Source organism: Vombatus ursinus, unplaced genomic scaffold, assembly GCF_900497805.2.
Source record: "Vombatus ursinus unplaced genomic scaffold, bare-nosed wombat genome assembly UNPS02014909.1, whole genome shotgun sequence".
In the NCBI taxonomy this organism is placed as follows: Eukaryota; Metazoa; Chordata; class Mammalia; order Diprotodontia; family Vombatidae; genus Vombatus; species Vombatus ursinus.
In genome coordinates this window covers 305,544-332,698 of record NW_020954687.1, presented here as the reverse complement: position 1 = coordinate 332,698, position 27,155 = coordinate 305,544, and the positions used below count along the sequence as shown (strand labels likewise).

Sequence of the window (27,155 nt, the reverse complement as noted above, 5' to 3'; positions counted from 1 at the left end):
CCCCCCCCCCGGCCCCGGGGGGGGGGGGTGCCCTGCGGGGGGAGGGGTGCGCCCAGCCCTTTCTGGGGCTTCAGGCTTCCCCCACTGAACGTTGCAGCCGTTAGGCCCCATATTTGGGTCTCCCACTCCCACAGTCAGGGCGGGGTCCCCCTCAGATTCAGGAACCCCCCCTTCTCCGGAGTGGGGGGGCTGAACTTAAATGGGGATCCTCTGCTCCGATGTTGCCAGAAACGGGGTCCCTAGGAAAAACAGGGGTGCCCCGGCCCCAGGGGCCCAACACTGAGGGGAAAAGGAATGGGGGCTCACGGCGCCCCCCCCATCCAAACATACACACGTACACACGCGCATACACACACACACACACACGCACGCACACGCGGGCCGGGTCCTCTCTCCAGGCTGCCCCGGGCGCTGGCTGGGGGCCGGGGCAGGGCAGGGGGGGCCGGGGTGTGGTGGGGCGCCCAGGTGAGGGCCGCCCCGGGACCGCCGCCGCCGCCACACAAAGGACCAGGGGCTCCCGCCGCCATATTGAAAACTTTCCTCCTCGCCCCGACTCCTTACAAGTGCACCCCCCGACCCGCCCCGGCCCCGCCGCTCACACTACCGTGCACACGCGCGCACACGCACACCCCCCGCCGCGCCCCGCCGGGCGGCCGCCAGCCCCACGCTCCCCCTCCGCCGGCCCGGGGATGTCGGCGGGGCCCCGGCCGCCGCAGCCGCCGCCGCCTCCGCGCAGCCCTCCCGGGCCTGCCCTCGCGCAGCCTCGGGTCACTCACCGGAGGCGGCCGCACCTTGCAGATACCAGTCTGCTCGGCGATGGGCCGGATCTTGTGGATGAAGGCGAATGGGTCGGCGAACTCCTCCCAACTAGGCTCAAACACCGGGCACTCGGGCGGAGGCAAGAACTCGCCCAGTGGGCCCGGGCCAGTGGCGACGACGCCGGGAGGCGCCGGGCGGGGGCCTGCCGGGGGCAGCGCCAGGGCCGACTCCATCGGCGGGGGCGGCGCGAGGCCGGGGGCAGCGGGGCGCCGGGGCCGGGACCGGTGGGCAGAGCGCAGCCGAGACGGCAACGACTGGCGTGACTGCCTGCGAGCGCGACACCTCGAGCAGCAGAGACAGCAACAGCGACTCCCCCGACGCCGAACCCAGCAAGGCGTAGCAGCACCTCCGGCTTGGCTGAGGCTACCTCAGACGCCGCCGACGACTACGACGACGACGACGACGACGCCACCGCCGCCGCCGCCGCCGCCGCCGCTGCTGCCGTGGTCGCCGGTTCTGCGCCTAACCGCCGTGCGCTTCCGCCGCCACGGAGAGAGAGAAAGGAGTCCCACGGCATCCCCACCTCCCCCAATAAGCTGAGCGACCCCGCCTCCTTCCGTCCCCAGAAGGGCGGGGCCACGGAAGGATGGAGTGGGTGGCTTCTGCTGGGGGGCTGTGACTGTCATCCATCCCACTAGTGCTGGCCTTGTGTCCGCATGAAGGGATGGGAAGGGCCTTCCCAGGGTGGGTAGTAGGAAGCTGGTTCCAGATCTACTTTAGGGTAAGGAGAAGCCCAAGCTTCCCACAGTGGTATGACTGGTTCTTCAATTGGGTTTATGTAGCTCTTTAAGGTTTACCAAGCACTTTACCCTCAACAGCCTCATGATAGAGACAGATCAGGCGGTGTTGTTCCCATTTTACAGATGAGGAAGCAGACTCAGAGGGCTTAAAACGCTGGTCAAGAGCAACTATTTGAACATCCTACACAGCTGTTATAGAGATTGGAAGCCAAGACCTATGGACACCTTGAGCACAAGCCCCTTCACCTCTCTGGACCTTATTGGGTTAGATGGCCTCTGAGGTCCTTTCCATCCTTTCAATCTATGATCCTGTGATATCTCATGTGGAGTTTGGAGGGTGTTCAGGGACTGGCGCCTCTGGTGGGAGGGCTTGCTGAGCCTTTAGGGCTGCTTGTCCACTTTTGGTGTCCACCTTCACCCAGCTCTCACCTGTAGCTCCACGAAACTGTAGCATGTGAAGCTGCCACGCCTCAGGGAAAAAAAAACGATCTCAGCAGATGAGCTAAACCAGGTTCAGGGTAACTGACAGGCCTCACACCCGTGGGTGAGTTAGAGGACTGTCTACCCCAAGCACGTGAAAATTTCCACCAGTGAAATGGGGGAATGAGAACAATTTGTTCCAAAGCTGCCATGAAGGCAGCTGAAGCAGGCACTGAGGAGTGCTTAGAGCTTGGCCAGACATCTGAGACATCGAGGTCAGCCCCTGCACTGGTCATCCTGACTTTTGTCCTGCCGCTGGACTTTGATGACTCTGAGAGAGAGAGTGAGGCTAGTGAGTTTGTGCAACACAGCCTCACTTAAATCCAAGTGAAGAGCAAGTTAAGAAATCACCCTTAGGATGTCATTGGTCCTCTTGAAAAATGAAGAAATCAACAACATCAAAACATGCTGCCTCAAGTGCAAACCCCAGGAAGGCCCCCCTCCTCCACTTCAAATCTCACATACCACTTTGATCTCACTTCTCGTGTGCTGATTGTGCACTCCATGAGAACAGGGGCATTTTAAAATCTAAATGGTGACATATCCCCTCAACTGTGTCCCCTTCACTTCACTTTCATTGAGTTTGAATTTTTCATTTTGATCCAAAGGTAGCATTTATGTTAGGAAAAAGAGTTTTGTAACGTACCAGGTTCTCCTTCTACAGGCTCTCTGAAGAGGGAACTGGCACCCTGCCCTGTTCATAGAGTACTCAGAGCAGAGGTCTGTTTTCTCACTATTTCCCTGAAGCACTGTGACCAATAACACAAAGAGACAAAGCCCTTTTCCTCTCCAAAGCCCAGGTAAGGGAGGCTCAAGTGTGGTTAGGTGAAGGTGCAGCTGGGGAGTGGAATACCCACTCATTTATCCTGAGCAGAATGTGTGCCTATCAAGCTGAATTCTTCGTTTTCATTATGCCCCTGCCTTGCATCTTGGAGTGGCCCCTGACCTTTTACCATGTCAATCAGCAACCCCTTCCTTCTTAATGTATAAAATTGTTTCAACACAATATCTGCTGATTAAAAAATATATAATTCAGTAATGCTTTTAAATAAATTTGAATTTTATTAATCACATCAACATGCATTTGAAAATTTCTAATACAGAGAAATGGAAATATTAATTCAATCCAAATTAGACTCGTTTGTTCATTTGAGGCTTCAAATATGGATTCTAGAACCCAGGCAGTAACCCTATGCCGGAGGCCCGGAAGCCCATAGGTTGGGTGGTCCCCACAAATCTTCCAGATAAACACACATTTTCATGGCTGAGATTAATGAGTGTTTTTGCTTTTAGATTTCTCCTGCGGACAGTGGGCACAAGAAAGATGGGCCCCCAAGCATTTAAGAAATGGCCCTTCCGTTGCTCATCCCTTGGCCTCCAGCTCCGCAAACCCATCTACCTCCATGGTGGGGAGGGTAACCCCAAACCCCGGGACTCCATTCGCGAAGGACTGGAGCATCCGTGGCCTAGCACAGGCAGGCTGGGAAAGGCTTGGCAGGGGCACCGAGGGCCAGCGGGGGCTCTATGGGAAGTGCGCAAAGCTAGCAGACCCCTCCCCCTTCCAAAGAAGGGTTCCCTTTGCCCTTTATGATGTGTGTTTACATGTGCGGAGGGATCCTTCTCCAGCTGACAGCCACACCACGCCCGGATCTTCTTTTTTTAAAGAGCCTAGCCGCTGGCAGTGATTGGCAGAGGCCGGGGTCGCATCAGCCTTCGGGGGCGGGGCCCAGGCCGCATTGTCTCGGCCCGGGCCAGCGGGGCGCCCCGGGGGCCGGACCGCACCGGCGCTGGGATGGGGGCTGCGAGGTGGGAAGGTGGGGTGCGGGAAGCAAGGCTCGGCTTGTCTAGGCTGGGTTACTGGTGGCGTCGGCACGGGGTGGCTGAGGCTCCAACGAACCCAGGATCATCTTGCCACGTCTCCGGGACCCCCCCTCTTTCAACTCGCAGCCCCACCCTGGCCTTCATCCCACCGCCCAAGGCCATGGTCGTCCCTTCTGTGGCAGGATGCCCCGTTTCTCCCATAGGATCTCCGTGTGCCCAAGCCTGAGTGCTCAGCCAGGGTCACTCAACTTTAAGGGGTCAGCCACTGTCACCAAGATAGACGCAATCTGCGCCAGACCCCGAGACATCTAGCAGTCTCTGCGTTACTAACCCCCACCCCTCGCACGGCCGCTGACAACACCCTCCCCCCTCCCTTTAATTCTTTTCATGCCGGCGGGTGAAGAATCCAGGCCGATGGGAAGGATTTCCAGATCCCAAATGTGGGGTGGATCTCTCCCTAAACAACTTCCTGTTCTCGGGTACCCTACTCGTTCGGTTCTCTGGGAAAGGGAGAGCAGGCCTGTCTACTACTAGGGGAGGGGGCGGTGGCCGGCTCTGCACGTAGCGCACGTGTGCGCCTGGGCTCCTCCCACCTTCCTGCCCCGCGGCCTCCCCCCCTCCCCTTCCCCACCTCCTCCCCCACCCCCTCCCCGTCCCCCTCCCCGTCCCCCTTCCCTTCTCCCTCCTCCTTCTCCCTCCTCCTCCTCCTCCTCCCCGTTCTTCTCCTGCCCTTTCTCTTCCTTCTCCTTCTTGTCCCAGTCCCTGCTTCCCTCCTTCCTCCTCTTCACTGCCCTCCTTCCTCTTCTTCACTGTCCTCCTCCTCCTGAACCCCCAGCGATCAACCCGACTTTAAGCGACCTTCAGATCCTACCCTTGGCCCTTCCTCATCCCCTCTTCCCTCCTACACTGCCCACCTTGCCTAGATCTTCCCGGTATCCTTTCCCTCCTCCACCCTTTTTCTCGTCTTTCTTTACAATCAGTCTACACAGAAACATTTCTTAAGCATTATTTATTTCAAGGCCCCTGATCTTACAGCCGCAAGAATTAGGTTGGAAAGGGACCTCCAAGTATATCAACTTGCATTTATTTTATTATTGGGCATCACTCTTGTGCCTGGCACTGTGCTAAGGCCCCTGGTTACATGTGCGATAAACGAAACAATTCCCCACTCTCAAGATTACATTCTTAATAGGAGAGACAAGGACGTAAAAAAGTATATAAAGAGAAATACATAAAAAGAATCAATACAGAACAAAGTGGTTAAAGGCAAGGTAGCATAAAAGGGAGAGCAATCGCAGTTTGGGGGAGGGGAGGATCAGGCAACCCGTCTATAGAAGGTGGTGTTTGACCTTCCACTTTGAAGAGAGGGCTTTCTATGAGGCTAACAGGTGAGGAGGGAGGGCCTACCCAGCATGGGGAAAGGCAAATGCAAAAACACCAATGCGGGAGACAGAGAGTGTCCAGTGACAGAAACAAAGACACCTGTTTGTCGAGATCGCCAGGTGCATAAGAGGAACTGATGTTCAGTGACGTTGGGTTGGAGTAAGGTTATAAAAGGTTTTAAAAGCTTAACCGAAGAGTTCATTCTAATGGCAATAGGAAATTATGAACTAATGACTAGATTCTAGTCCAACCTCCATTTTACAGATGGAGAAACTGAAGAGACTTCTTTATCTCCCCCATCCTGCCCACTGTCAGAGCTGTAGATGGATTTTAGATGGACAACTTAGGTTCCCACCCACCCACCCTGGGTGCATTAAAATGAGTGATGCAAAGTATAGTTACTATGTTTTTCCAATTATTTAGATCTGACTTTATTTGTGTGAAAAGTGTTTTGTAATTGTGTTCATATAGTTCCTGGGTTTGTTTCAGCAGGTAGACTCCTAAATATTTTATAAATGTTTACCGTAACTTTAAATGGAATTTCTCTATTTATCTCTTGCTGTTGGGCTTTGTTGGTAATATATACAACTGCCAATGATTTATGTGGATTTATTTTATGTCCCGCAACTTTGCTAAAGTTGTTTATTATTCCAAGTAGTTTTTTACTTGATTCTCTAGGATTCTCTAAGTATATCATCATAAGTATAGTTACTATGATAACCAATTCCCTCTCCCAACTCAACTGAATTTTTCTTAATGCATCTTGGCCTGCTCCAGGCCATGCCTTCTCAGCAGCAATGCCTTCTCTACTAGGACCATCGGCCTCTTCCTCCAGGCCACGTGTAACCTGGACTTTGCCAGGGTCCCCAGCTAACGCTGAGCTTTCAATTTATCTTGCCCAGGCCCAAACTTCAGAACAGCTACCTTTGCCCCCACTCCCCGTGCCCTTAGGCAGCTCTCTGAATTGGGAGATGCAGAACTGCCCACCCGCATTGGCAGAGGGAATGGGGGGGAGTGGGGATCAGGGCAGGGAGAACAGCTCTCTTCTAAGGAAATCGAAGGTGAAGGCAAAAACACATAATGAAATGATCTCTATCTCCTGCTTTAAATCCCAAGGTCCGTTCTGGGCCCCCTTGTTCACAGACCCAGGCAAAGCACTAAACTCAAAAACTGTCTAAGGATAAAGAGTGTGACACATGAATCAACTTTTCAAGAAGTGAAAATGATAGGGGAAGTGATTAAGATAGTTACTAAAGTCATTCACAGATGGGCACTATTAACAATGTGGATATATAGTAGCTTCCTAGTTTAATTATTTTTGGTAACTAGGTGCTAAGCTCTGTTGTTTCCTGTAGGTTTCCTGCTCGCACCTAGTTAAGGCAGCAATCCCCAATTCAAGCATCGACCCTAAGAGCAAAGGCTCCTTCTTAATCACTCTACCACTTCCTGAAGCCCTCCTGGCCCTAAATACGATGACTTCTCATGGTTAGCCCTGAACCCCCAGCTGTGAGAGATGCCACGAATGTGGTACGTGCCTACGTGCTTGGGGATCCATTTCTTTTGACTAATTTGAGACCAATTTACACATGCTGTAAAGCTGGGCCCTAACCTCTGTTCCAAGAAACTCTATCTCTCTGCTGCAGGTATTTTCTCCGGCTGTCCCCTCACCCCCACCCCCCCCCCCCCAGAATTCTCTCCTTCATCTCCACCTCCAGGCTTCCCAGATTTCCTTCAAGTCCCAGCTAAAATCCCACCTTTTACAGGAAGCCTTTCTTAATTCTATGCCTTCCCTCTGTTGAGTGTTTTCTGTTTATTCTGTGTACCATTTGTTTGTACATACTGGTTTGCTTATTGTCTCCTCATTAGATGGTGAGTTCTCTGAGGGCAGGGGCTAGCTTTTGCTTTTCTTTGTATTCCCAGCACTTAGCACTGTGCCTGCCACAAAGTAGGTACTTTTGTTGTTTAGTGACTTGCCCAGGGTCACACAGCTGGTAAGTATCTGAGGCCTGATTTGAACTCAAGACGAGTCTTCCTACGTCCAGACCTCTATCCACTGAGCTACCTAACTGCCCCTACTATTAAGTAGGTACTAATAAATGCTAATGGACTATTTGACTGACTGACCCCAAATGGACCCAAAGGGACAGCAAAAACAGTTCAAGAAACTTATGAAGAATAACCTACTATGTGCAAAATATTGCTATTATGGTTCAATAACCTTATTAAGAACCACCATATATGCACCATATGCAAAATACTGCTATTATAGGAATAGAGAGCTATGACACAGACCTTGTTCTCAAGTTTACAATCTAAGGTAGAGAGGCATACACAAATAATTGTAATTAATTGCAACTAATTGCAAAATAATTGCAATATGTAGAAGACAGTGATAAGTACAAAGGAAAATCCCAGGCAAATTCCTGTGAGGAGTTTGGGGTGAGAAAGATGACTTCCCGGTAAAGGGATTTAGAAGTGACTGTATTCATCCAGACTTTCAGAGCCTGGGGTAGCCCTCCTCCCTCCCTCTCCAAGCTGCCTGCCCAAGCCTAAAAATCTGACAGTCTAGACAGAGCATGTGTCCAAAGGGGTGAAAACCCATGGAAGCAGTAAAGGGACAGATCTAACCCTGCTAGGACATAGGATGAGGTTCTTCCATTCCAGTCAGGCCAACTGCAAAGCCCAAAGCCCACGAGAAGAATATGAGACATCAGGGAGAGCTCTTTGCTCCCCATTCCTTCTCTGGGCCAGATACCACACGCTGGTGATCACAAGGTGCTGTGATCTAGACCTTGGATCATTGGAATATACAAAATTCCCTCTACCTGAAATACAGTAGCTCCCAAAATGATGGTAACTGTTCTAAGACAGTTGAGGACAGTGGACAAGGGAGAAAGAAAGGCCATTGACATATCCCCCAACCTGCTAAGATGGCCATTTTGCTCTCTCTATCAGAGATCCTATTGTTTTGTGAATTGCCCAGAAGAATCATCTGGGGCCATGATTCATTTTCTCCAACCTTGAACTATCCCAATTTGAAATTCCAGGATTCCTCACTCCCCTGTGACATGACTCCCAAGAGGATTTTTTGCATGTGGGAAATGAAAACAAGTTTCTCTCAAGTCTGCAGTTTACCATTTATTATTCAATTATCAGGAAACTCTGCTCTTCTCAACTCTTTCTTACCCCACCCCCACCCCTCGAGCCACTCCTCCCCCATAATCATCCTTGTGTCTCACCTCCTTTGGTCTTCACAGGATCACACAGGTTGTTTGTTCCTTTTTTTTTTTAATCATTATGTCACCTTTTCCCTATCTATCATTTTCTGGACCTCTTTGCCTGCAAGTGTGCTCAGGTCCTTGGTGGGGCAAGGCCCAACTCTAGGAGCTAGAATAATAGAAAGGTTCTTACATCTTCCTCTGTATAGTATACATTTGCTATTCCTATGTATATCATTTGTAGACTGTCGTTCCCATTTTTCCATAACACTGGGAGTAAATTCTGAGGTAAGGAGTAGAAATCTAGCCTCCCTATTCAAGAGAAACAATGGTTGTCAAGGGGATGTCACCTGTGAGAAATGATGACAGATGTGGCCTGTTTGGGATCAGAGGAATAAATGCCATCTGGTTCTGTCTCCTCCAATTCCTGCTCTGTGGATTTCCAGGTGCTTCTCCAGGATTTGGGGAAGGGTTCTGGTTCCTTATAAAAATCCTAGGCTCTGTCTCTAGAACACCCAATAGACAAAGGCAGTAATACACAGACAAAGGGATTCTTATGAACCAAGATCATCAAAGGTATTGTGGGGAATGAGGTGTTTATATTTTTCTTTTCCCTTTTTTTCCTTCTTTGACTATTGCCTCTTCCAGTACTCTCATCTAGAAAACTGGAAATAAGAGTGGGAGAGAAAGAAAGATGGAGGTGGGTGGTAAGCAGAGAATGCCCTTAATGAAAAAGTATAGGGACAGAACTCTTAGAGATGAGACTTCCTTCCCAAAGAGGAAGATGGAATGGGCACCTAGAGGAAAAGGAGATGGGTCTGAGTTCTAAGGAAAGGGAAGGCAGTTTGGGTGGTTGTGAGAGAAAAGGAGAGATCACCTTTTAGTTCCCTATAACTCAAAACTGTTCCTCCTGGTAGGCCAACTTATTACCAATACCACCCCAAAGATTCCAGTAAGTATACTACACAAGAGGGAGTGGTCAGTTGTTCTCTGGAGAAGAAATTACATTTTAGTACAGCTGTTGTTAAGGAAACCTACAGAAAGATATATAATCCTTTTTTTTTAAACAGAAGACAGTTTGTAGCCGAACCAAGTAGTTATGGAAACCCACTGAGAAGACCTTAATCTGCAAAGTCCTCCCTATGACATGTATTTTAAGTAAACTGTAACTTCAGAAGCCAAAAACCTAAGGTGGGTGAAAGTAAAAATACTCTTTACAGGTTCTTAGGAGGGATTCTTGCTATATAGGACATCTCTCACAAACTTTCATGAAATCACACAAGGATGCTTTGATCTGTGTAGGGAAATAACAGAAGATGACAAACCTTTGACTAGGAAGGTTTTCAAGTGAATTTTACCTGGCTCCATTAAGCCCAAAGTTTTGGAAAAGGCTTTGAATAGAAGTTTATTAAAGCAGAATGAGTTACAAATATCAGGGACTATACTAGTAAGAGGCTTCCTTAGTTTTGTTTAGGTGATCATTTTCTTGCAATGTTTCTGTGTGTTATCATCTTTTAAATATAGCCTTTAATAAATAAATTGTTAACTTAATAACAAGCTTTTTTTAAGTAATAAAAAAGAGATAAAGGAGAAAGTTCAGGTAAGCCAATCTTAGCAGAAAGTCTGTGGTTCAGGTCCATGGACTCACCAAAACCTCTCACCATCACTGCCTATTATTGCAGGTTTAGTTCTCTGAAATGATTTTTTAGAATCTTCTCTAAGTTCCATGTGCCACTTAATCTTGCAAAGTATGACAGCAAATATCACATGAATCTCTTTCTTTAGTCAGGAACCCAAGTCTGTATTCAGTCCAGTGCCCAGTGAAGGGTAGTGGGGGGAGCAGTAGTAAGCTCGGGAGATGATCTGTTAGAGATAACTAGAAAGAGGAATATAAAAGGAAATAGGAGGAGAACTTCTAAGGCAGGGGAGGATTGCTCTTTACCCACTTTGGAATCAGCCTTTTTAGGCTCCATCTCCTGAAACGTAGACACTGGGTGTTCTTCTCTATAGGGAAACACCCTATGCTGGGCATCATGCCATGGTCCTTCAAACACTACACCATCATTTTAGCTGGATCAGGCCTCCTGTGGTTTTTCATCAGTTTGAGAACCCCAAAGATAAATGAAGACATCTATCTTCTGGTGAGTATCAAAAGCAAAGTAGCTCCCTCAGATCTCAGTCTGGGAACAGGGCATTGCAGAGTTCGGCCTGATACAGGAATAGGCCAGTTATCATCCAAATAAGCTTACTGCCTCCCTGTACCTCTCCCCCAGAGAACAGGTAGCGACTTCCCTAAAGGGCAATTGGATATTAGCCCATAGCCCTTGACGTGATATTCATTTTGTACTTTTCTTGAGGGGGATGTGTTGGGGAGGTTAGGAACAACACTCTGTCCAATGGCCTGGTGTCCTTAGAACATTCCTACCATGGTGGCTCTTTGGCCACCATCCCACATTACTTTTCCACCTAGAGATCTTGAGAGAGGCTTCTGAAGGCTGAAATTAGTGTTATCCCCAGGAAACAAAGCGGTCAGTGGATCAGAAGTTCAGCTCCAAGAGTGAGAAATACCTTCTGGAAAACTCACATAATGTCGCAAGCAGAGTCTCCCATCTCACCTACCAATACCTGGCTGGAGCCCTGCCCCTAAAAAAAAGTGAGTGCATGAGTGTCATATTATCCCCAGATGAAATGGTGGAGTCTTAGGGAAGGATAACAGCATTAAGAGGGAAGACTTGGGGAACTGAGAGAAACAGTAGAGGGGAAAGAAAGAAGGGGTGGGGGAGGGAGGAGGATACTCGAAAGTCCCAGCTATGCTGAGAGATATTTGAACCTGTAGCTAACAGTATTCCTGACTCTGTAAACTTAAAGAAAAATCTCAGTTTAAACCAGTAATATCCAATCTCTTCCACTCCACCCCAAGCACACACCTTTCCTGTAGAGAAGTTCAGTGTAAGAAGTTTCAGAAAAACAGAAGAGACAAAAAGGAAAGATGAGATAGGAGGGGAGAAGGAAGAACTATGATTAGGGGAAAGGTGATTAAAGGGAGAATGAATAGATTCTATACAGTGTCCTAGGCTTTTAGAACCTTTTGATGGACAAAATTGATCTTAGCCATCCCTATGGATTGAGAAGACTGCAGGAAATGCCAACCTCTACTTAGGGGAAAAGACTTTCTTTTTGCCCTGCACTGCTAATTATGCTCCTTACTTGCTCCCCAGAAATTCTTACTGTGGGGCTGTCCTCAATGCAGAGTCCTACAGGAAGATATCTCATGAGTACTTTGAGGTCTGTGTTCAGAGTTTCCTCCAAGAATGAATTGAAGCACATCACAGTGCTTGTGCATCTAGCCGATTCTGACCCTGATTGGCTCAACGAGACGGTCAGTACCATCGTCAGCCACTTCACCCCACAGATCCTCCGAGGGCAGCTGCTTGTGATCCACGCCCCATCTGCAGCATACCAGCACTTGTGGGCCCAGCCGTACACAGTCTTTAATTTCTCTGACATAAAGTCCTTCCAGTCTAAGCAGATGTTGGATTATGCCTTTCTCATGAGCTTTGCTGCCAACCTCTCTGACTACTTCCTCATGATCGAGGACAACATCTGGTGTACCCGCCACTTTGTCACTACTATCCTGCAGGAACTAGAAGCCAGAAAGGATAAACCATGGACAATCATGGAGTCTGCCAACCATGGCTTAGTTGGCAAGCTTTGCCATTCCAGGGATCTCCCCAAGCTGGCAGGTTTCCTCCTCCTTTTCTACCAGGATGAATCCCCTGATTTGCTTCTCTTCCATTTCCGAAGCCTTCAGGGCCAGCAGGATCCCATCCATTTAAGTGCCTTCCTCTTTTACCATTTTGACAGCTACTCTTCTTTCTTGCCTCATGACCTCTACACATGTGAAATACCAGACAGTGAGAAGTTTCAAGAGTATAACTTTGACATTCCAGATAACCCACCTGCATTCATCTACACTGATATGCAGACTCTTCAGAACTATTTGCCCAAAAATGTCTATAGCCTGGATGAAACATTCTTTTTGGCTCCAGATGCTGTGCCTGGACACCAGCTGATTGTAATCCTGAATAAGAATTCTAATGTGATTCGGGTGCAGGTGCTGACAGGTACAGCTGTAGAGAAGCTGCAGAGTTTGGAGGGAAAAGTGGAGTTGGGTTCTAATCCCACTGGGGAATCAAAACATTGTACCAAGTATACCTTTCTGGGACAGCTGTGGGATGGGCAGTTGGACTGCAGGGTGAGATACAGACAGACAGGACACGGTGTGAGCTGTGTGCGACTTGTAGTGACCAGTCCTAAGCCATGGGTCCTGGTCAGACACATCAACATCTGGGTCAATGATGACGACTAGTTTGAGATAGAAGGAACCCAGCCTGGAGATTGAGTTGACATCGGTAACAGAGAATTAAAATCTTGAAACGAGCCGGGGCATTTATTTGGGTATTTGTCCAAGCTAGTGAAATCAAGATACAAGCCTAATAAGGGACAAAAAAGGACCTGTTTCTCTCCTAAATTATCCTTCCCTGAGGGCAACCACTCTCTAACCCAGCAGTGGGATGGCTCTGAAAACAGGAGCTCAAGGTCCCCAACTCAGTCTCAATATATAGACCTAGGCATTCCCCAGTCCTAGAGTCAAGTGAACATGAAATAGGCTTGGCTTCTACCCTTAACCCAAGAACCTGATTGACTGTAAGATTCTTCAGGGAATCTAGAAGGCCTAGGGAAAAAAAGCCCCACAAGAGAAGCCGCTAGAGGTTAAATATTTTCCCTACCCAGTAATAGAGCAACAAGTGTACCAAAGACCAAAAACCTTCCATTTGTACTCCTACTCTCTCAAGACTGTCTTTTCTGTTTCCTTTCTTTGACCTCTAAACCTTCTCCACCCCTTCCCAATCCCACAACAGTCTACACCGTGGTTGGGCAAATCTCAGGTACCAAGTTGCCTCCATATATGGATATTTTATCCTGTATTTTCAACTATAATTATTTTATTGTAAAATGTGACTATGTGGAGGTGAGTTTCTCTGTTAAACCATCACATAAGACTCTTATTAGCTAGGCAAACTGCCATATTGTAGCATCTGCTGAAGATGAAAAGGGATATCTATCAACTCCTTGGACTCTGCCTTTATCTTCTCGCTACTGCAGGCTGAGATGCACCAGATCTAGTGAACTGTGGGCAACTAGGCATAAATAAAAAGTGGGGTATCTGCGGGGCACAGCCAATAAGGGGGAAAGTAAATTTCTGCCAAGACCCATTAACAACTACATCTACCTCAACCCCTTGTAAGAACCTTTCCAAATGTCCCCCTCAGTCGAGCTTTCTTGGGAAAGAAGACAGTGAAATACATCAAGATTTGTCCCTGCTTTCAAAAGTATACCAGTTCTCATACAAGTTTGAGGAAAATGGGAACCTTCCCATTGAGGAGGAAATCTCAATCTTATGTTAGGGTGAAGGTCTGAAGTATAGCCTGAAGTTTCCAGCTCCTCCTCTTCCTATAACCTTGGTTGTGTGCATGGAGGGGGTGGGGAAAGATCATAATTTTTTAACCAGTTAAATGAACTTGCTTGTGCTTACTGGAGGGTGTGACCTTGAGAGCCTGGCCAAGGTTAACTAGGTTAAAAGATAAAGCACTCAATCTAATTCAATTCCACAAGCAATTAAGTACCTATGAGTTCTAAGCACAAAGACAAAAACAGAACAGTAATTGCCCTCAGGAAATAGTAGTCCAGGGAATTGGAGGTAGGGGTAGGGGGTGGAGGTAGGAGAGGAAAAAGTTCAAGTCAAGAAGCATGTATTAAGCACCTACATTGTGTCAGATACCTTGTGCTAAGTGGAGATACAAAGAAAGGCAATAATTAGTTTCTAACCTTAAGGAGCTCACTATCTAATAGGAGACAATAGGCAAAAAAATTTACAAGATGAATTGGAAATTCTCTCGGAACAAGCATTTATTAAGCACCTATTATATATCAGGCACTATTTAGCTTATAAATACCTCATGGAATCCTCAAAACAACCCCGGGAGCCGGTGGCTTACAGTTGAGGAAACCGAAGCAAATAGAAATGACATGACCTGCCCAGGATCACACAGTTAGTAAGTAACTGAGACCAGATATGAACTTGGGTCTTCCTGATTCCAGGTTCTATCTGATAAGCCAGCCAGCTAACTTTAAGAGAGAAGCTCCTTTCTGAAAGTTTGTCAGATCTAGTACGGTCCATAGAGTTCTCTCCCTCTTCAAATTTCCTGGTAAGTATGTAGAAGGAATGACTAGGATTAACCTGGCCAAAATTAATTTACTTAATTAATAAGGTTTTGGGCACAGAAGAAGTTTCCTCAGCCGTGGTGTTAGCGTTCTTGTGGATATTCATTTGAAATCTGGTTCCAGTGAGGAAGAAATCTTATTTTTTTCTTTTAGGCATTTGGGGTTAAGTGACTTGCCCAGCGTCACACAGCTAGTAAGTGTCAAATGCTTGGTCTGAGGCTGGATTTGAACTCAGGTCCTCCTGACTTCAGGGCTGGTGCTCTATCCACTGCGCCACCTAGCTGCCCCGGAAGAAATCTTATTGATGGTGAACTCTGTAGATAGACCTGGGTACTTTCATGCACACTACCTTAAGGATGATTGATTACTTCACAGTCAGCTTTTGAGCATTAGGCTTTGGAAAGAGGAGTTAGAGAGACTGAGATTATTGGGACCATGTCATTCCCCCTACTAAATAAACTCCAGAATTACCTCCAGAATCAAATATAAAATCCTGTTTCACTTATAAAGTCCTTCCAACCTGGCCCCTTCACATCTTTCCAGTCTTCTTACACTTTACTCCCTTCCACATACTCTATAATCCAGTGACTCTATGATTTTTGGTATTCCTTACACCCTAAACTCCATATCCTGATTGTACATTAGACCTTGCTATATTCCATGACTAGAATATTCTCCCTCCATACCTCTGTAATGAGAATTTTTAATTTTCTTTTATACTTCCTGTAACTTTTAGTTAACAGAAAGCCTGTCTCCTGTTAATATTAACCTCATCTGACCAAAATCTGTCTCATGGAATGTGGAAATTTACTTTAAGCCTTAATCATTCCTTATATAAGAAGCCAGAGGAAAAATCTCAACTGTCTTTGATTCCTTGATGACATGTATATCTTTTCCCTCAATTTAGCCTATTTGTGAATCTTCTAAATGTAGTTTAATCTGTAATCTTACTTGGTTTGCCTATAGAGTTTGTTTGACAAGGTTTGTCTCGATAGAGATTATATGAGATTATGGCTGTTTATCTAAGTTTGTTCAACTTTTATAACATTGAAAGAAGTATGCTATTATGAATCTGTCATTTCTTTAACTTTCATGGCCTAAGAAGAACATACAAGATTGCAATATGTAAAAGCATTATTTCTCTGTCTCTCAGATGTAATTTTGCCTATAAGAGGATTTGTTAAAACCCTAATGGTTGTTCTGATTTATTACTTTCTCTGAGGCCTGAACCTATGCTTGAGCGCAATAATAAAACCTAGGTTTTTACCTTCATAATTTCTGTGTGGTGGTAAATATGCTTTGGCAGCTGTTATCTACCACATGAAATGAAAGAGGAGATATTTCTCCCTTAACACTCCCCTCTACTAATTCTCCTAGCTTTCTTCAAAACTCATCTCCAAACCCATCTTCAGTCCTTTCTCAGTCATCGCTTGCTACCCACCCCTCATACATCTCTCTTCTTGCTGAAATGACACTATATTTATTGTATGTATGTACACATATGTATGTGCATGTACATGCATGGGCACACATATACATATTGTTCAGTCGTTTCAGCTTTGTCTGACTCTTCATGGACCCATTTGAGGTTTTCTTGGCAAAGATACTCAAGAGGTCTGCCACTTCCTCCTCCCGCTCATTTTACAGGTAAGGAACCAAGGCAGACGCTATTAAATGACTTGCCCAGGGTCACACAGCTGGTAAATGTCTGAGGCCAGATTTGAACACAGGAAGGTGAGTCTTCCTGACTGCATGCCTGGAGCTCTATCCATTGCGCCACTTAGCTGCTACCTACCTACTTACCTACCTACATACATATACTATATATTCATATATCTATATCTATAACATATATGTATCTTGTGTGTTTGCATATGTACATATGTGTGTATATACATGCCTCAAGATATAGGGGGGGTGTGTATGTGTGTGTATCTTGTAGAAAGGCCCAGGACAGCCATCTCTCATTTACCCTCCTGGCTCTTCTGACTCTCCCAGCTTTTCTGCCATGCCCCACATTAGGTACCTTTTCCTCTCCCCCTTTCAACTCCCTCTTATGTGTTATCTTCCATTAGAAGGTAAACTCCTCAAGGGCAGAGACTGTCTTTCTTTTTGCTACTACAGTATTTATATCCCCAGTGTTTAGCACAGTGTATGGTACATATGGTACATATGGCTTCTTATTTAAGGAATGATTAAGGCTCAAAGTAAATTTTCACATTCCATGAGACAGATTTTGGTCAGATGAGGTTAATATTAACAGGAGACAGGATACATTTAGATGGCCCTAAATAAGTGCTTGTTGACTTGTATGTGCATAGTTATATGTATATATGCATATGTTGCTTTCCTTATTAGATTGTGAACTTCTTGTGAACTCTTGCTTTTGCCTTTCTATGTATTTCCAGCACTTAGCCCATTTCTAGACACATAGTTAGTACTTAAAAAAAATAACATTTTATTTGGGCATTAAAAAATTAGCATTAAACATTTTAAAATGATCATTTGCCATACATGGCAAAATGTAAAATGATTGAAATATAATGAATATACAGCGAAATATAATGAAATAAATCATAAATCTGTATTTCATAGCACTTGATTTTTGAAAAAGTATATAATAAATTTCATATATTACTTTCAAAGGCATCTTGCTAGTCTGTGATTTCTTCTGAAATCCTTTTTGTTCTCTTCTATACATTTAAAAAAAGTTTTTGTGACCTTTTTTGCTAACCTGTCCTCCTCCCAATAATCCCTTTCAATTAAAAACTCAGAGAAAAAAAGCATTACCAATAAAAAATAAAAATCTACTTAGTCAACAAAAAACAGCAGTAGTTTTTTAGAGTTTATGAGTTTTTTAATTCTGTGTCTACAACTGGAATTGCTTCCAATACATCAACATTTAGATCAGAATCATTTCGAAGAGACTGATAATAGAGGAAAAAGGAGAAAGAAACATCAGCCCAAATCTCACCACCTCTTCTCTCTTCATCTGCAGAGATGTCACCAGCATTCACCTTCTGACCCTTTGAGATTCCCCTGTTTTGACAGATTCCCACTGGAATCAATTGGGACCCTGATTAATTTTCTCCAACATTATTCCATCCAAACTTGGAACTCTTTCTTGCTCCATAATATTTCAAAAGGACTTTTCCACGTGCAAAATGTAAATAAGTGGTCTCTTCTTAAATTTGGGCTTGAGAGTAAAGATTCAATTCTTAGGTAACTTTAGAGGTCTCTTTCTGGGCTTCCTTGTTAAAGGCTCTTGAAGTTCACTTGACTTTGCACCTCATCTCAGCAATAATAGCAAAGATCTATTAATGAACTGTTACTTAAGGCTAAGTGCTGTCACTGATAATAGGATAAAGAGGCACAAAGTTCAGGTAAGACAGAATCCTTGCTTTCTGTGAGTTTATAGTCTAGTAGGGGGATAAGGTTGGGCAGCTAGGTGTCCCAGTAGATAGAGTACCAGACTTGGAGTCAGGAATACTTATCTGAGTTCAAATCTGGCCCCAGACACTTACTAGCTGTATGGCCCTGGACAAATCACTTAATCCTGTTTGCCTCAGTTTCCACATCTGTAAAATGAGCTGGGAAAGGAAATGACAAACCACTTTAGTATCTTTGCCAAGAAAATCCCCAATGGGGTCGTGAAGAATTGGTTACAACAACAGGGGGATAAGGCACAAATAGATAAGTCCATTGAGAGAGTTGTAGGGGCAGCGAGGTGGCACAATGGATAGAGCACAGGCCCTGGAGTCAGGAGGACCTGAGTTCAAATGTGGCTTCAGACACTTGACACTAGCTGTGTGACCCTAAGCAAGTCACTTAACCCCAACTGCCTCATCAAAAAGAGAAAGAGAGAGAGAAAGTTGCAAAACAAAACCCTACCAGAAGTCTGAGGGAAAAGGTTGTGACTAACTGTGCTATCAAAAAAGGCTTCAAGGAGGAAGTTGAATAATGGACAGGAATCTAGCATTTACTGAGTAAATGAATGAATGAATGAATGAATGAATGAATGAATGAAAAAAAAAACATTTAAGCATTTACTGTGTGCCAAGCACTGTGCTTATTGTTTTGGGCATAAATTCAATAGACTGCATTAACACATATGGGGAGTGATGACCAAGGTCAGTGTTTCTATGTGGAAAGCCACAGGGATGGAGAGCAGTCATAGTGGGGCTGACTGATATATGCTTTCCAGGAGCAGTGGCAGTATTGATTTGATGGTTCTGGAGTTAGAAAGGGGGTTGGGAAGGTGGAACATGATAAAAACTGTTAAAATAAAAACCTCTTGTGAACGGTCAAAATGGAAGAAACCTTAGGTCCAAAAGGGGAACCTGGAATGAATCTGAGTCTGATCACAACTTGCAAAGATTATAAACACATTCGTTGCCTGATAAGGGGCTTGTAAGCTGGAGCAGCGAGACAAGGTTCACATTTGCTCAAAGGGGAGTTAGTAGGGTGAGGTATTTATAGAAGTCAGGCAGGAAGTGGGGGTCTAGGGAGAAGATATCCATAAATACAATAAAGCAGAAAACAGAATGTTTGCTGCTCTTAAGATCAGTCGGGAACCAAGATGTTTGCTTTTCTCTCTAAGCTGGTCAAGGCTGGTTTTAGCAGTTGCAGGTATCTCTAAGTTCAGCTTAAGTTTACTCTGCAAAGGATCACTGGTATATCAAGCAGCCCTGGGCATCAGAAGTCCTCCTGATTGGCTACTTGTTGTTCTACTCCATTGTCTGTTTCCCCTCCGAAAAAGGGAACCTCTAGCATATTTAATTGGTTAGTACAAGCATTACAGAGCCCATGTTCACGGAAGGTGGAATATGAATCATAACTGGAGCCGGGAGGTGTAGTAGGGAGTATGATTAACTCTTCTGTCAGGGTGGTCTAGGACTAGGCTTCCAGGGCAAGAGTTCCAGAGCTTGGCGTGGGGAAGAAAGACTGAGGGGTAGGTCCTTTGTCTAGATTGCTCAAGACTGGGGGTGGTCTAGGAGTAAGAGTGATATAATTATTAGAATAGGCCCACCTCTCTTTGTGAAATTCATTCTCTCATTAGTTGTTAACCAATCATAGTTGATTGTATCCTGTCGGGAATACCCACTTTTCTAAGGGTCTATAATCATCGAATGGCTGCCATGATCTGTTTTTGGTTTATAGAGAAGGGCAAATGACCATCCTTTTACTAATTACTTGTTAGCCATAATTAATAAAATGATTACTTACCCAGAAATTATGTCTTTTGAACTTTTTATATGTTATATACCAATATAAGTTCCAAAATGGATATGTGACCTAGATTTAAAAGGTCACATTACCAACAAATTAGAGGAACAAAAAAGAAATTATCTTTCAGATTTATAGATGAAGGAAGAGTTCATGACCAAACAAGGGATAGGAGGGATGAGAAAAGATAAAATGGAAATTTTTTTATTGCATAAAACATATTTTTGCACAAATACAATATAGCTAAGATTAGAAGGAAAAGAGTTAAATGGGAGAAATTTTTGTAGGAAGTTTCTTGGATAAAGGTCTCATTTCCAAGACATATAAGGAACTAATTCAAATAAAAGAATAAGAGCCATTCCCCAACTGATCAAATGATATGAAAAGGTCTTTCTCAAAGGAAGAAATCCAAGCTCCAGATAGTCATATGGAAAAAATGATCCAAATCACTAATAATTAGGGAAATGCGAATTAAAACAACTCTGAGGTTCTGTTGCATAGCCAACAAATTGACAAAGTTGACAAAAAAAAGGAAAATGATAAATATTGGAGGGGATATGAGTAAACAGACACATTGATGCACTATTGGGGGAGCTATGGAATGGTCTAGACTCTAGAAATTCTGAACAACAATCTGCAACCAAGTAGTCACTTAACTGTGCATACACTTTGACCCCTGGATACCACTACTAGGCCTATACTGAAAAGAGATCAAATAACAAGGAAAAGGTCCTATAATGACAAAAATGTTTACACTAACTCTCTTTGTAGTGGTAAAGAACTGGAAACTATGTGAGTGCCCATCAACTGGGGAATGACTGAAAATTTTTGGTATATGAATGAAATAGAATGCTATTGTGCCTTCCAAAATGATGGAAGGTGTGGTTTCAGAAAAACCTGGGAAGACTTGAATGAACTAAGGTAGAATAAAGTCAACAGAACCAGGAGAACCATTTTTGTTCATATATAAATATAACATTAATAACAATAAGTTAATATCAACACTTTAAAAATGAACAATTCTGATAGACTAAACACAAAGTTTTGTGCTCTTTCGGTGGGGGGAGGGGAGGAAGGAGTAGGAGGGAGGAAAAAACGCTCGACAATGGAATAAAATTTTTTAATGAAATAAATTATGTTATTCTTGGCTTCTTTTGATTATAAGTTCTTTTTATTCCTATGCTTTTAATTAAACAAATGTTGTATTCGATTAAGGACCTTTTCATAAGATTATGGGATCATAGACTGATGGAAGGTGGAAGGGCCTTTAGAAGGCATCAAGTGCAACTCCTCCATCTTACAGATGAGGAAACTGAGACTCAGGGGTTGAAGGGTTTGCCTAGCCAACAGGGATCAAAGGAGAGATTCAAACCCAGGTATTCCTAACTCCAAGGCCAGTAGTCTATCCATTATACTGTGCTGTCACTCACTTATGTTCTTCACATATAGATATAATTTTGTGTTTGTTATTACTATGATTTATGTTATTATTTTCCTAAAGCTTGAACCATCCATGCATTCATAATATTAATATAACTTGATCATAATGAATATTTTGTAGCCTATATGTCTGTAATCCCCTAATCAATATTTTATTTAATATTTTACATTAATATTCCTTGGCAGTATTGGTCTAAATTTCTTGTCTCTGCTTTATATTTTCCTGGTTTAGAAATCAGGAGAATGATCTCATACAAAGAATTTGGTAATGTGCCTTCTTTTGCCATTTATTTATCTCATAGAAAGACAGTGGTTGTGTGTTTTCTTTTGCTATTTTTGAAAGGTTTGTGTAACATAGGAATTATTGGTTCTTTAAACGTTATTTAGAATTCATTTAGACATCTGCCTGGACATAGAATTTTTTCCCATGGGAGTTCAATAGCAACTTGCTTGATTTTTCTTTCTGATATTGAATTATATAGGATATTCATTTTCTAGTTTGTTATTTTATGTATCTTAAATTTTTTGAGACAATCATCCATTTTGCATGGGTTTTCAGGTTTGTTGGCATGTAATTTGGCACAGTAATTTTTCACAATTTATTTACTTTTCATTTGTTGTGAATTCCCCCATTTCATCTTTGATTTTGTTGATTTTGTTTTGTTTTCTCTTTTTTTAAATCTAATTAGCTAATGGTTTATCGAGTTAGTAGTTTAAAAAAAGAGCTCTTTTTTGTTTATTAATTCAATCATCTAAAATTTTTACTCTTTATGTTGCCTTTAGTTTTCAAAGACCTCTTTTTTTACTTTTTTGAGATTATATTTATGTTGCTTTTCTAGGTTTTTTAAAACTGCACACTTAATTTATCTCTTTGTATTTTGTTAACATAAGTATTCAAGAATATAAATTGTCTTATAAAGACTCTTAATGAATGAAATGAAATGAATGAAAAAGCACTGAATGCTTATTATGTGCTAAGTACCAGATGCAAATTAAAAAAGAGATAAAATAACTACCCTCAAAGAGAAGGAGACAAAACATGCAAAGGAATAGTAGCTAGCATCCATCATTCAAGTACTGACATTGGAATATTTTAGTTTGGAAAGTTCCTGGGATGTGAGTTGAACTATAGAAGAATAAATTTCCATACCCTTTCTAATAGCAATGGTAGAATTGAGTTAATATATAGTTTCAGAATTGGAAAGTAGGGGTGGAGATGGAGAAAGGAAGGGCAAAAGGTATGTTCCCATCTGTCAGTAGGTGGAAAGAAGATGACTAGGAAATAAAGTAAAGCATGATTGGGACTACCCGAATATGGTGAACTACATCAGGCATTAATTAATCAATACAGCAGGGCACCTAAAATGAGAGATTTAGTTGCATCCCACATTATTTTGGTATGTTGCTTTGTTATTATAACTCTCTGTGGTATTTTTGACAGTTTATATGATTTGGTATTTATTTTAACCCATTGATTAAGATGTCATCTTTAGGGTCTATTTAGTTCTCTAACTTTTGTTCATATTTCCTTTCATGGCTATGATTTTTATTGTGTTACAATCTGTAACAGCTGTATTTAAAAGTTCCATTTCTCAGCATTTATGTGTTATTTGTGCCCTAGTTCATGATCAATTTTTTTAAGTCCCATAGGAGTCTAAGAATGTGCATATTCTCTAAGATTCCCATTCAGAAGTATCCATAGGTTTGTCAAATCTAGTCTTTCCAAAATTTTATTCAAATGTGTAATTTCCTTCTTGTTTGTTTTTCTATTGTATTTGTCAGATTCAGACAAAAATAACATTAAAATTGCTTTTAATTAGTGACTTGCTGTCTAGCCATCTAGGTGATAGGGTGGATCAGGTACTGACCATGGAGTTAGAAAGACCTGAAGTCAAATTTTGCTTCCAACACTTACTTGTAATCCTGGGCAAGTCAGGTGGTTCAGCCTGTTTCCTTACCTGTAACCTGGTTGCTTCACAGGGTTGTTGTAAAATGGGTAACAGCACCTGCTTCACAGGGTTGTTATAAGGATCAGATGAGATAGCATATGTGTGATACTTTGTAAACTTTAAAGTGCTATGCTAATTCTATTATAATTATCTAATAATTTAAAACTTTTCACTTAGTTTTTTTTTTTAGGAATTAGGTTACTATGACATTTAGTGCATAACATTTAGTAATGTTTTATTATTTATTATGCTTTTATTAATAATGATTTCCCTCTTCTTTCTCTTAATAGTGTCTATGTTTTCTATTGCCTTATCTTAAATAATGATTGCAACTCCTGCTTTTGGAGATTCAAGGAAAGCAAATGCATTCCAGCCCTTCACTTTGAATCAAAATAAATCTTCATGTTCTACGTCTGTTTCTTATAAGCAGCAAGTTAGTGAATTTTGTTTTCTAATGCATTTTGCAATTAGTTTTCTTTTTATTGGGGGGATCAGCAAACTCAGTTCAATCAATTGAATTAACATTCAAATGTATAAGTGTAAGGTTTAGCTTTCCCTCTATCATATTCTGTAATATTAGTTGTTTTTTGTTTTTCTATTCCATTAAAGGAGATAAGGAGGCCAAAATACAAACTCCACTGTTTGGCATTTAAAACCCTTCAAAAAATGTCTCTAGCTTAGTTTTCCAAACATTGCACATTATGCAACCTCAAACATTCTACATTTTAGTCAAACTGTTTTACTTGTTATTCTTCAGACAGGACATCCTATCATCTACCTCCCTGCCTTTGAACAAGCTATCTCTCCTATCTATAATGTTCTCCCTCTTTACCTGGACCTCATGGAATCTCTAACTTCCTTCAAAGCTCAATTAAGATGTCATCTCCTATTTGAGGCCTTTCCTCATTCCTCATTTGTTAATTCCTTCCCATACTTTATCAGTATGCATGTTGTGTCTTCCCCTTCATCCCAAATAGAGCATAAGCTCCTTGCAGGCAGGGAATATTTAGTTTTTAATCTTTGTATCTCCTGCACCTACTGCGGTATGACACACAGTAGGTGTTTGATAAACATTTGCTGGATTGAATTGAATTGATTTATAATGATAGGGTCTTCCAGTTTTTACTTTTAACATTTATTTTTGTTGTTTCTCATTTTTCTATTTTTGCATTTTTTTTGTTGTTGTTCTTGAACATTTTCCTTTCTCAAGGAGCCAATTGCCTCAAGATTTTCTTTTCTATGCTACCAATTCTATTGTTTGTTTTCTTGATTTTTTTCCTTCAGTGATCTTATTTCCAGTCTTATAGATGTCTAATTGTCCTTTTTATCTCTTATTGTGATTCTAAACCACTCTGGAAAGTCTTGCAATGTGTCTATTCACTCTTCTTCAGCTACAGGAATTTCCATTGCGGCCCTATTCTTACTTTTTTACAGATTTCTCTTCAATTTATCTTACCCTTAGAATTTATTCATTTTGAAAGCTCTTTTTCCGCTCACTCGTTTTCTTTTTCCTTTGCAGACTTCTTTTCTTTTCTTCTTCCTCCCCCCACTCCCCACTCCTTTCTGATTTTTTTTGTTTTTTTGTTTTTTGTTTTTAATTTGGTGCATTTGTCTTAATTACTACTTTTTACTTACCATCCTGAACCAATCTTCTCAGTAGAATATGGGAATAGTTCATCTGTTCCAAATGGAAAGGGGAGAATGTAGTTGGAAGTAAAAGAAAAGAAGGAAAAGGGTTAGAAGAGTTACCATGTGCATGAAATACAGAACCACTACAGATGGAATTTTCAAACCTTAATGAGGACTTGCTGAAGTTATGTATTATAAGCCTGTATGATACAATTTCATGACTTTTTTCTTGCCTAATTTTGTCTCTTTCTCTACCAACATTCAGAAGACCTGGGGCACAAATGGAGAAATGGGATGGTAGGATTTACCCAGAGGATTTAGAGATCAGTAATGGAATAAGGTGGGAAGCCAAAACTAGGGAAATAGATAACAAAATTGAAACTCAAAATAAGGGATTGAGGAGGCTGAATAATTAGGTAAAGGTGAAGGTCAGTGAAGGCAGAGCAGGGTAGATGGTACAAAGAGAATAGGTAAGAGAATAAGTATGGGTCAAAGGACTAGAGACCCTGATATGAGTTAACAGGAGATTAGTCTAAGTATGAGAGTGGGAGAGGTGTAATGCTAGGATGTTGTGGTCAAAGAATAGAATTTTAAAGTTTCAGCTCCTGCAGGTGATAGAATTCTAAGAGACAGGGAAGTTTAAGGGATAATCATGCCATTGTATGGCTCAAGTGGGATAGAGAAGGAGGTCATTACAATGTAGGAGTTTGGGTCAAAGGATATGAAGACAGTTTACAGAGGAAGAAATCCAAGTTATCAATTGCCATGTGAAAAATGTTCTAAATCACTAATAATTAGAGAAATGGTTTCACCCCACACCCAATCAGACGGACAAAGTTGACAGAAAAAGAAAAATGACAAGTACTGGAGACACTATGGAAAAACAGGTATGTTAATGTATTATTAGTCAAACTATGAACTGGTCCACCTAGTCTAGAAAGCAATTCGGAACTATACACTGAAAACAAACTGTGCGTATCCTTTGTCCTAGAAATACCACTATTAGATCAATTCCCCCAAAGAGAACAGAGAAAGAGGAAAATGAGCCATTTGTACAAAAATACTTACAGCTGTTCTTTTTGTGACAGCAAAGAATTGAAAACTGAGAGGGTGACCACAAACTGAACAAGTTATGGCATGTGAATGGGATAGAATACTATTTTGCCAGAAGACATGATAAAGTGGATGGTTTCAGGAAAACCTGGGAAAACTTGTAGGAACTGATGCAAAGTGAAGTGAGCAGAACCTGGGGAGCAGCTTATACAATAGTAAGGCCACTGTAAAAACAAGCAACTTTCAAAACACTTGGGAATTGTGATTAACACAATGACCAACCACAGTTCTGAAGGATTTGGGATGAAACATATTACATACCCCCTGACAGAGCAGTGATGGACTCAAAGTGCAGATTGAGACCTTTTTTTTTTTACATGATTAATGTGGGAATTTATTTTACTTGACTATGCATGTTTGTTACAGGTTTTGTTTCTCCTGCTTTCTCAGTAGAAGGGGGAAAGTTGAAGAAATGAATGAGAAAGAGAATGAAAACTTTGAAATATAATGAAATTGAATTTTTAAAAAGATTAGGAATTTGAGCAAATGGGCATTCAGGTCATTTGAGAGGTCATTAACATAAACAGTGAAATTTCTAAAGATGATGTTAGAGTATTGGGTTCAGAGGAAGATCATGAGCCTAATTAAATTCATTGAGAGATGATTGTAGATTGAGTAGATAGCACTAAGTCTGCAGAGAGACTGGATGAAAGAAAGAGAGACAGAAAGAAAGGAAAGAAGGAAGGAGGGAAAGACATTGGAGGATGGTTGTAGAATAAATGGCTGTAACAGGACAATGTGGAACAGAATGTGTCTGTCCTCCCTGTATGCCAGAGGAGTGGGGATAAATAATGTTAGAAGGAATAGCTATCAGTGGAGAGGGTAGCAAGGGATGTGGTTTCCTCAAGGGAAAGCCAGGTTCATTTGGGTTCCCAACTAGTTACGAACTGTCACCTTCTCTATCTCACTCCCTGAAGCTGTTCCAAGGTTCTGAATTCAACTGGGATGCAAAGCACTGAATCTCTTAAAAACCAAACTCCTCCCATCCCAGTACCTCCCAACACAGTGGAAGCTGGGAAAATAATGGTTGTCATGGGGGAGTAGTGATGACA

At 42.7% G+C, this 27,155-nt stretch overlaps 2 protein-coding genes across 3 annotated transcripts in view; one reads left to right on the top strand and one right to left on the bottom strand.

The window, feature by feature from the left end:
* Nucleotides 1-992, bottom strand: part of KDM5B (lysine demethylase 5B) — a 72,923-nt gene extending 71,931 nt beyond the window's left edge. For both annotated transcript variants that reach the window (XM_027843386.1, XM_027843387.1), the window contains exon 1: nucleotides 777-992. In XM_027843386.1, coding sequence (XP_027699187.1) covers nucleotides 777-992 — 216 coding nt within the window. The remainder of the gene's footprint in view (nucleotides 1-776) is intronic.
* Nucleotides 993-10,482: 9,490 nt separating this feature from the next.
* Nucleotides 10,483-12,830, top strand: LOC114029046 (alpha-1,3-mannosyl-glycoprotein 4-beta-N-acetylglucosaminyltransferase-like protein MGAT4E). Its single transcript, XM_027843407.1, has 3 exons — nucleotides 10,483-10,602; nucleotides 10,979-11,114; nucleotides 11,680-12,830. The coding sequence occupies exons 1-3, from the start codon at nucleotides 10,483-10,485 to the stop codon at nucleotides 12,828-12,830; spliced, it is 1,407 nt and encodes a 468-aa protein (XP_027699208.1).
* Nucleotides 12,831-27,155: the final 14,325 nt, after the last annotated feature.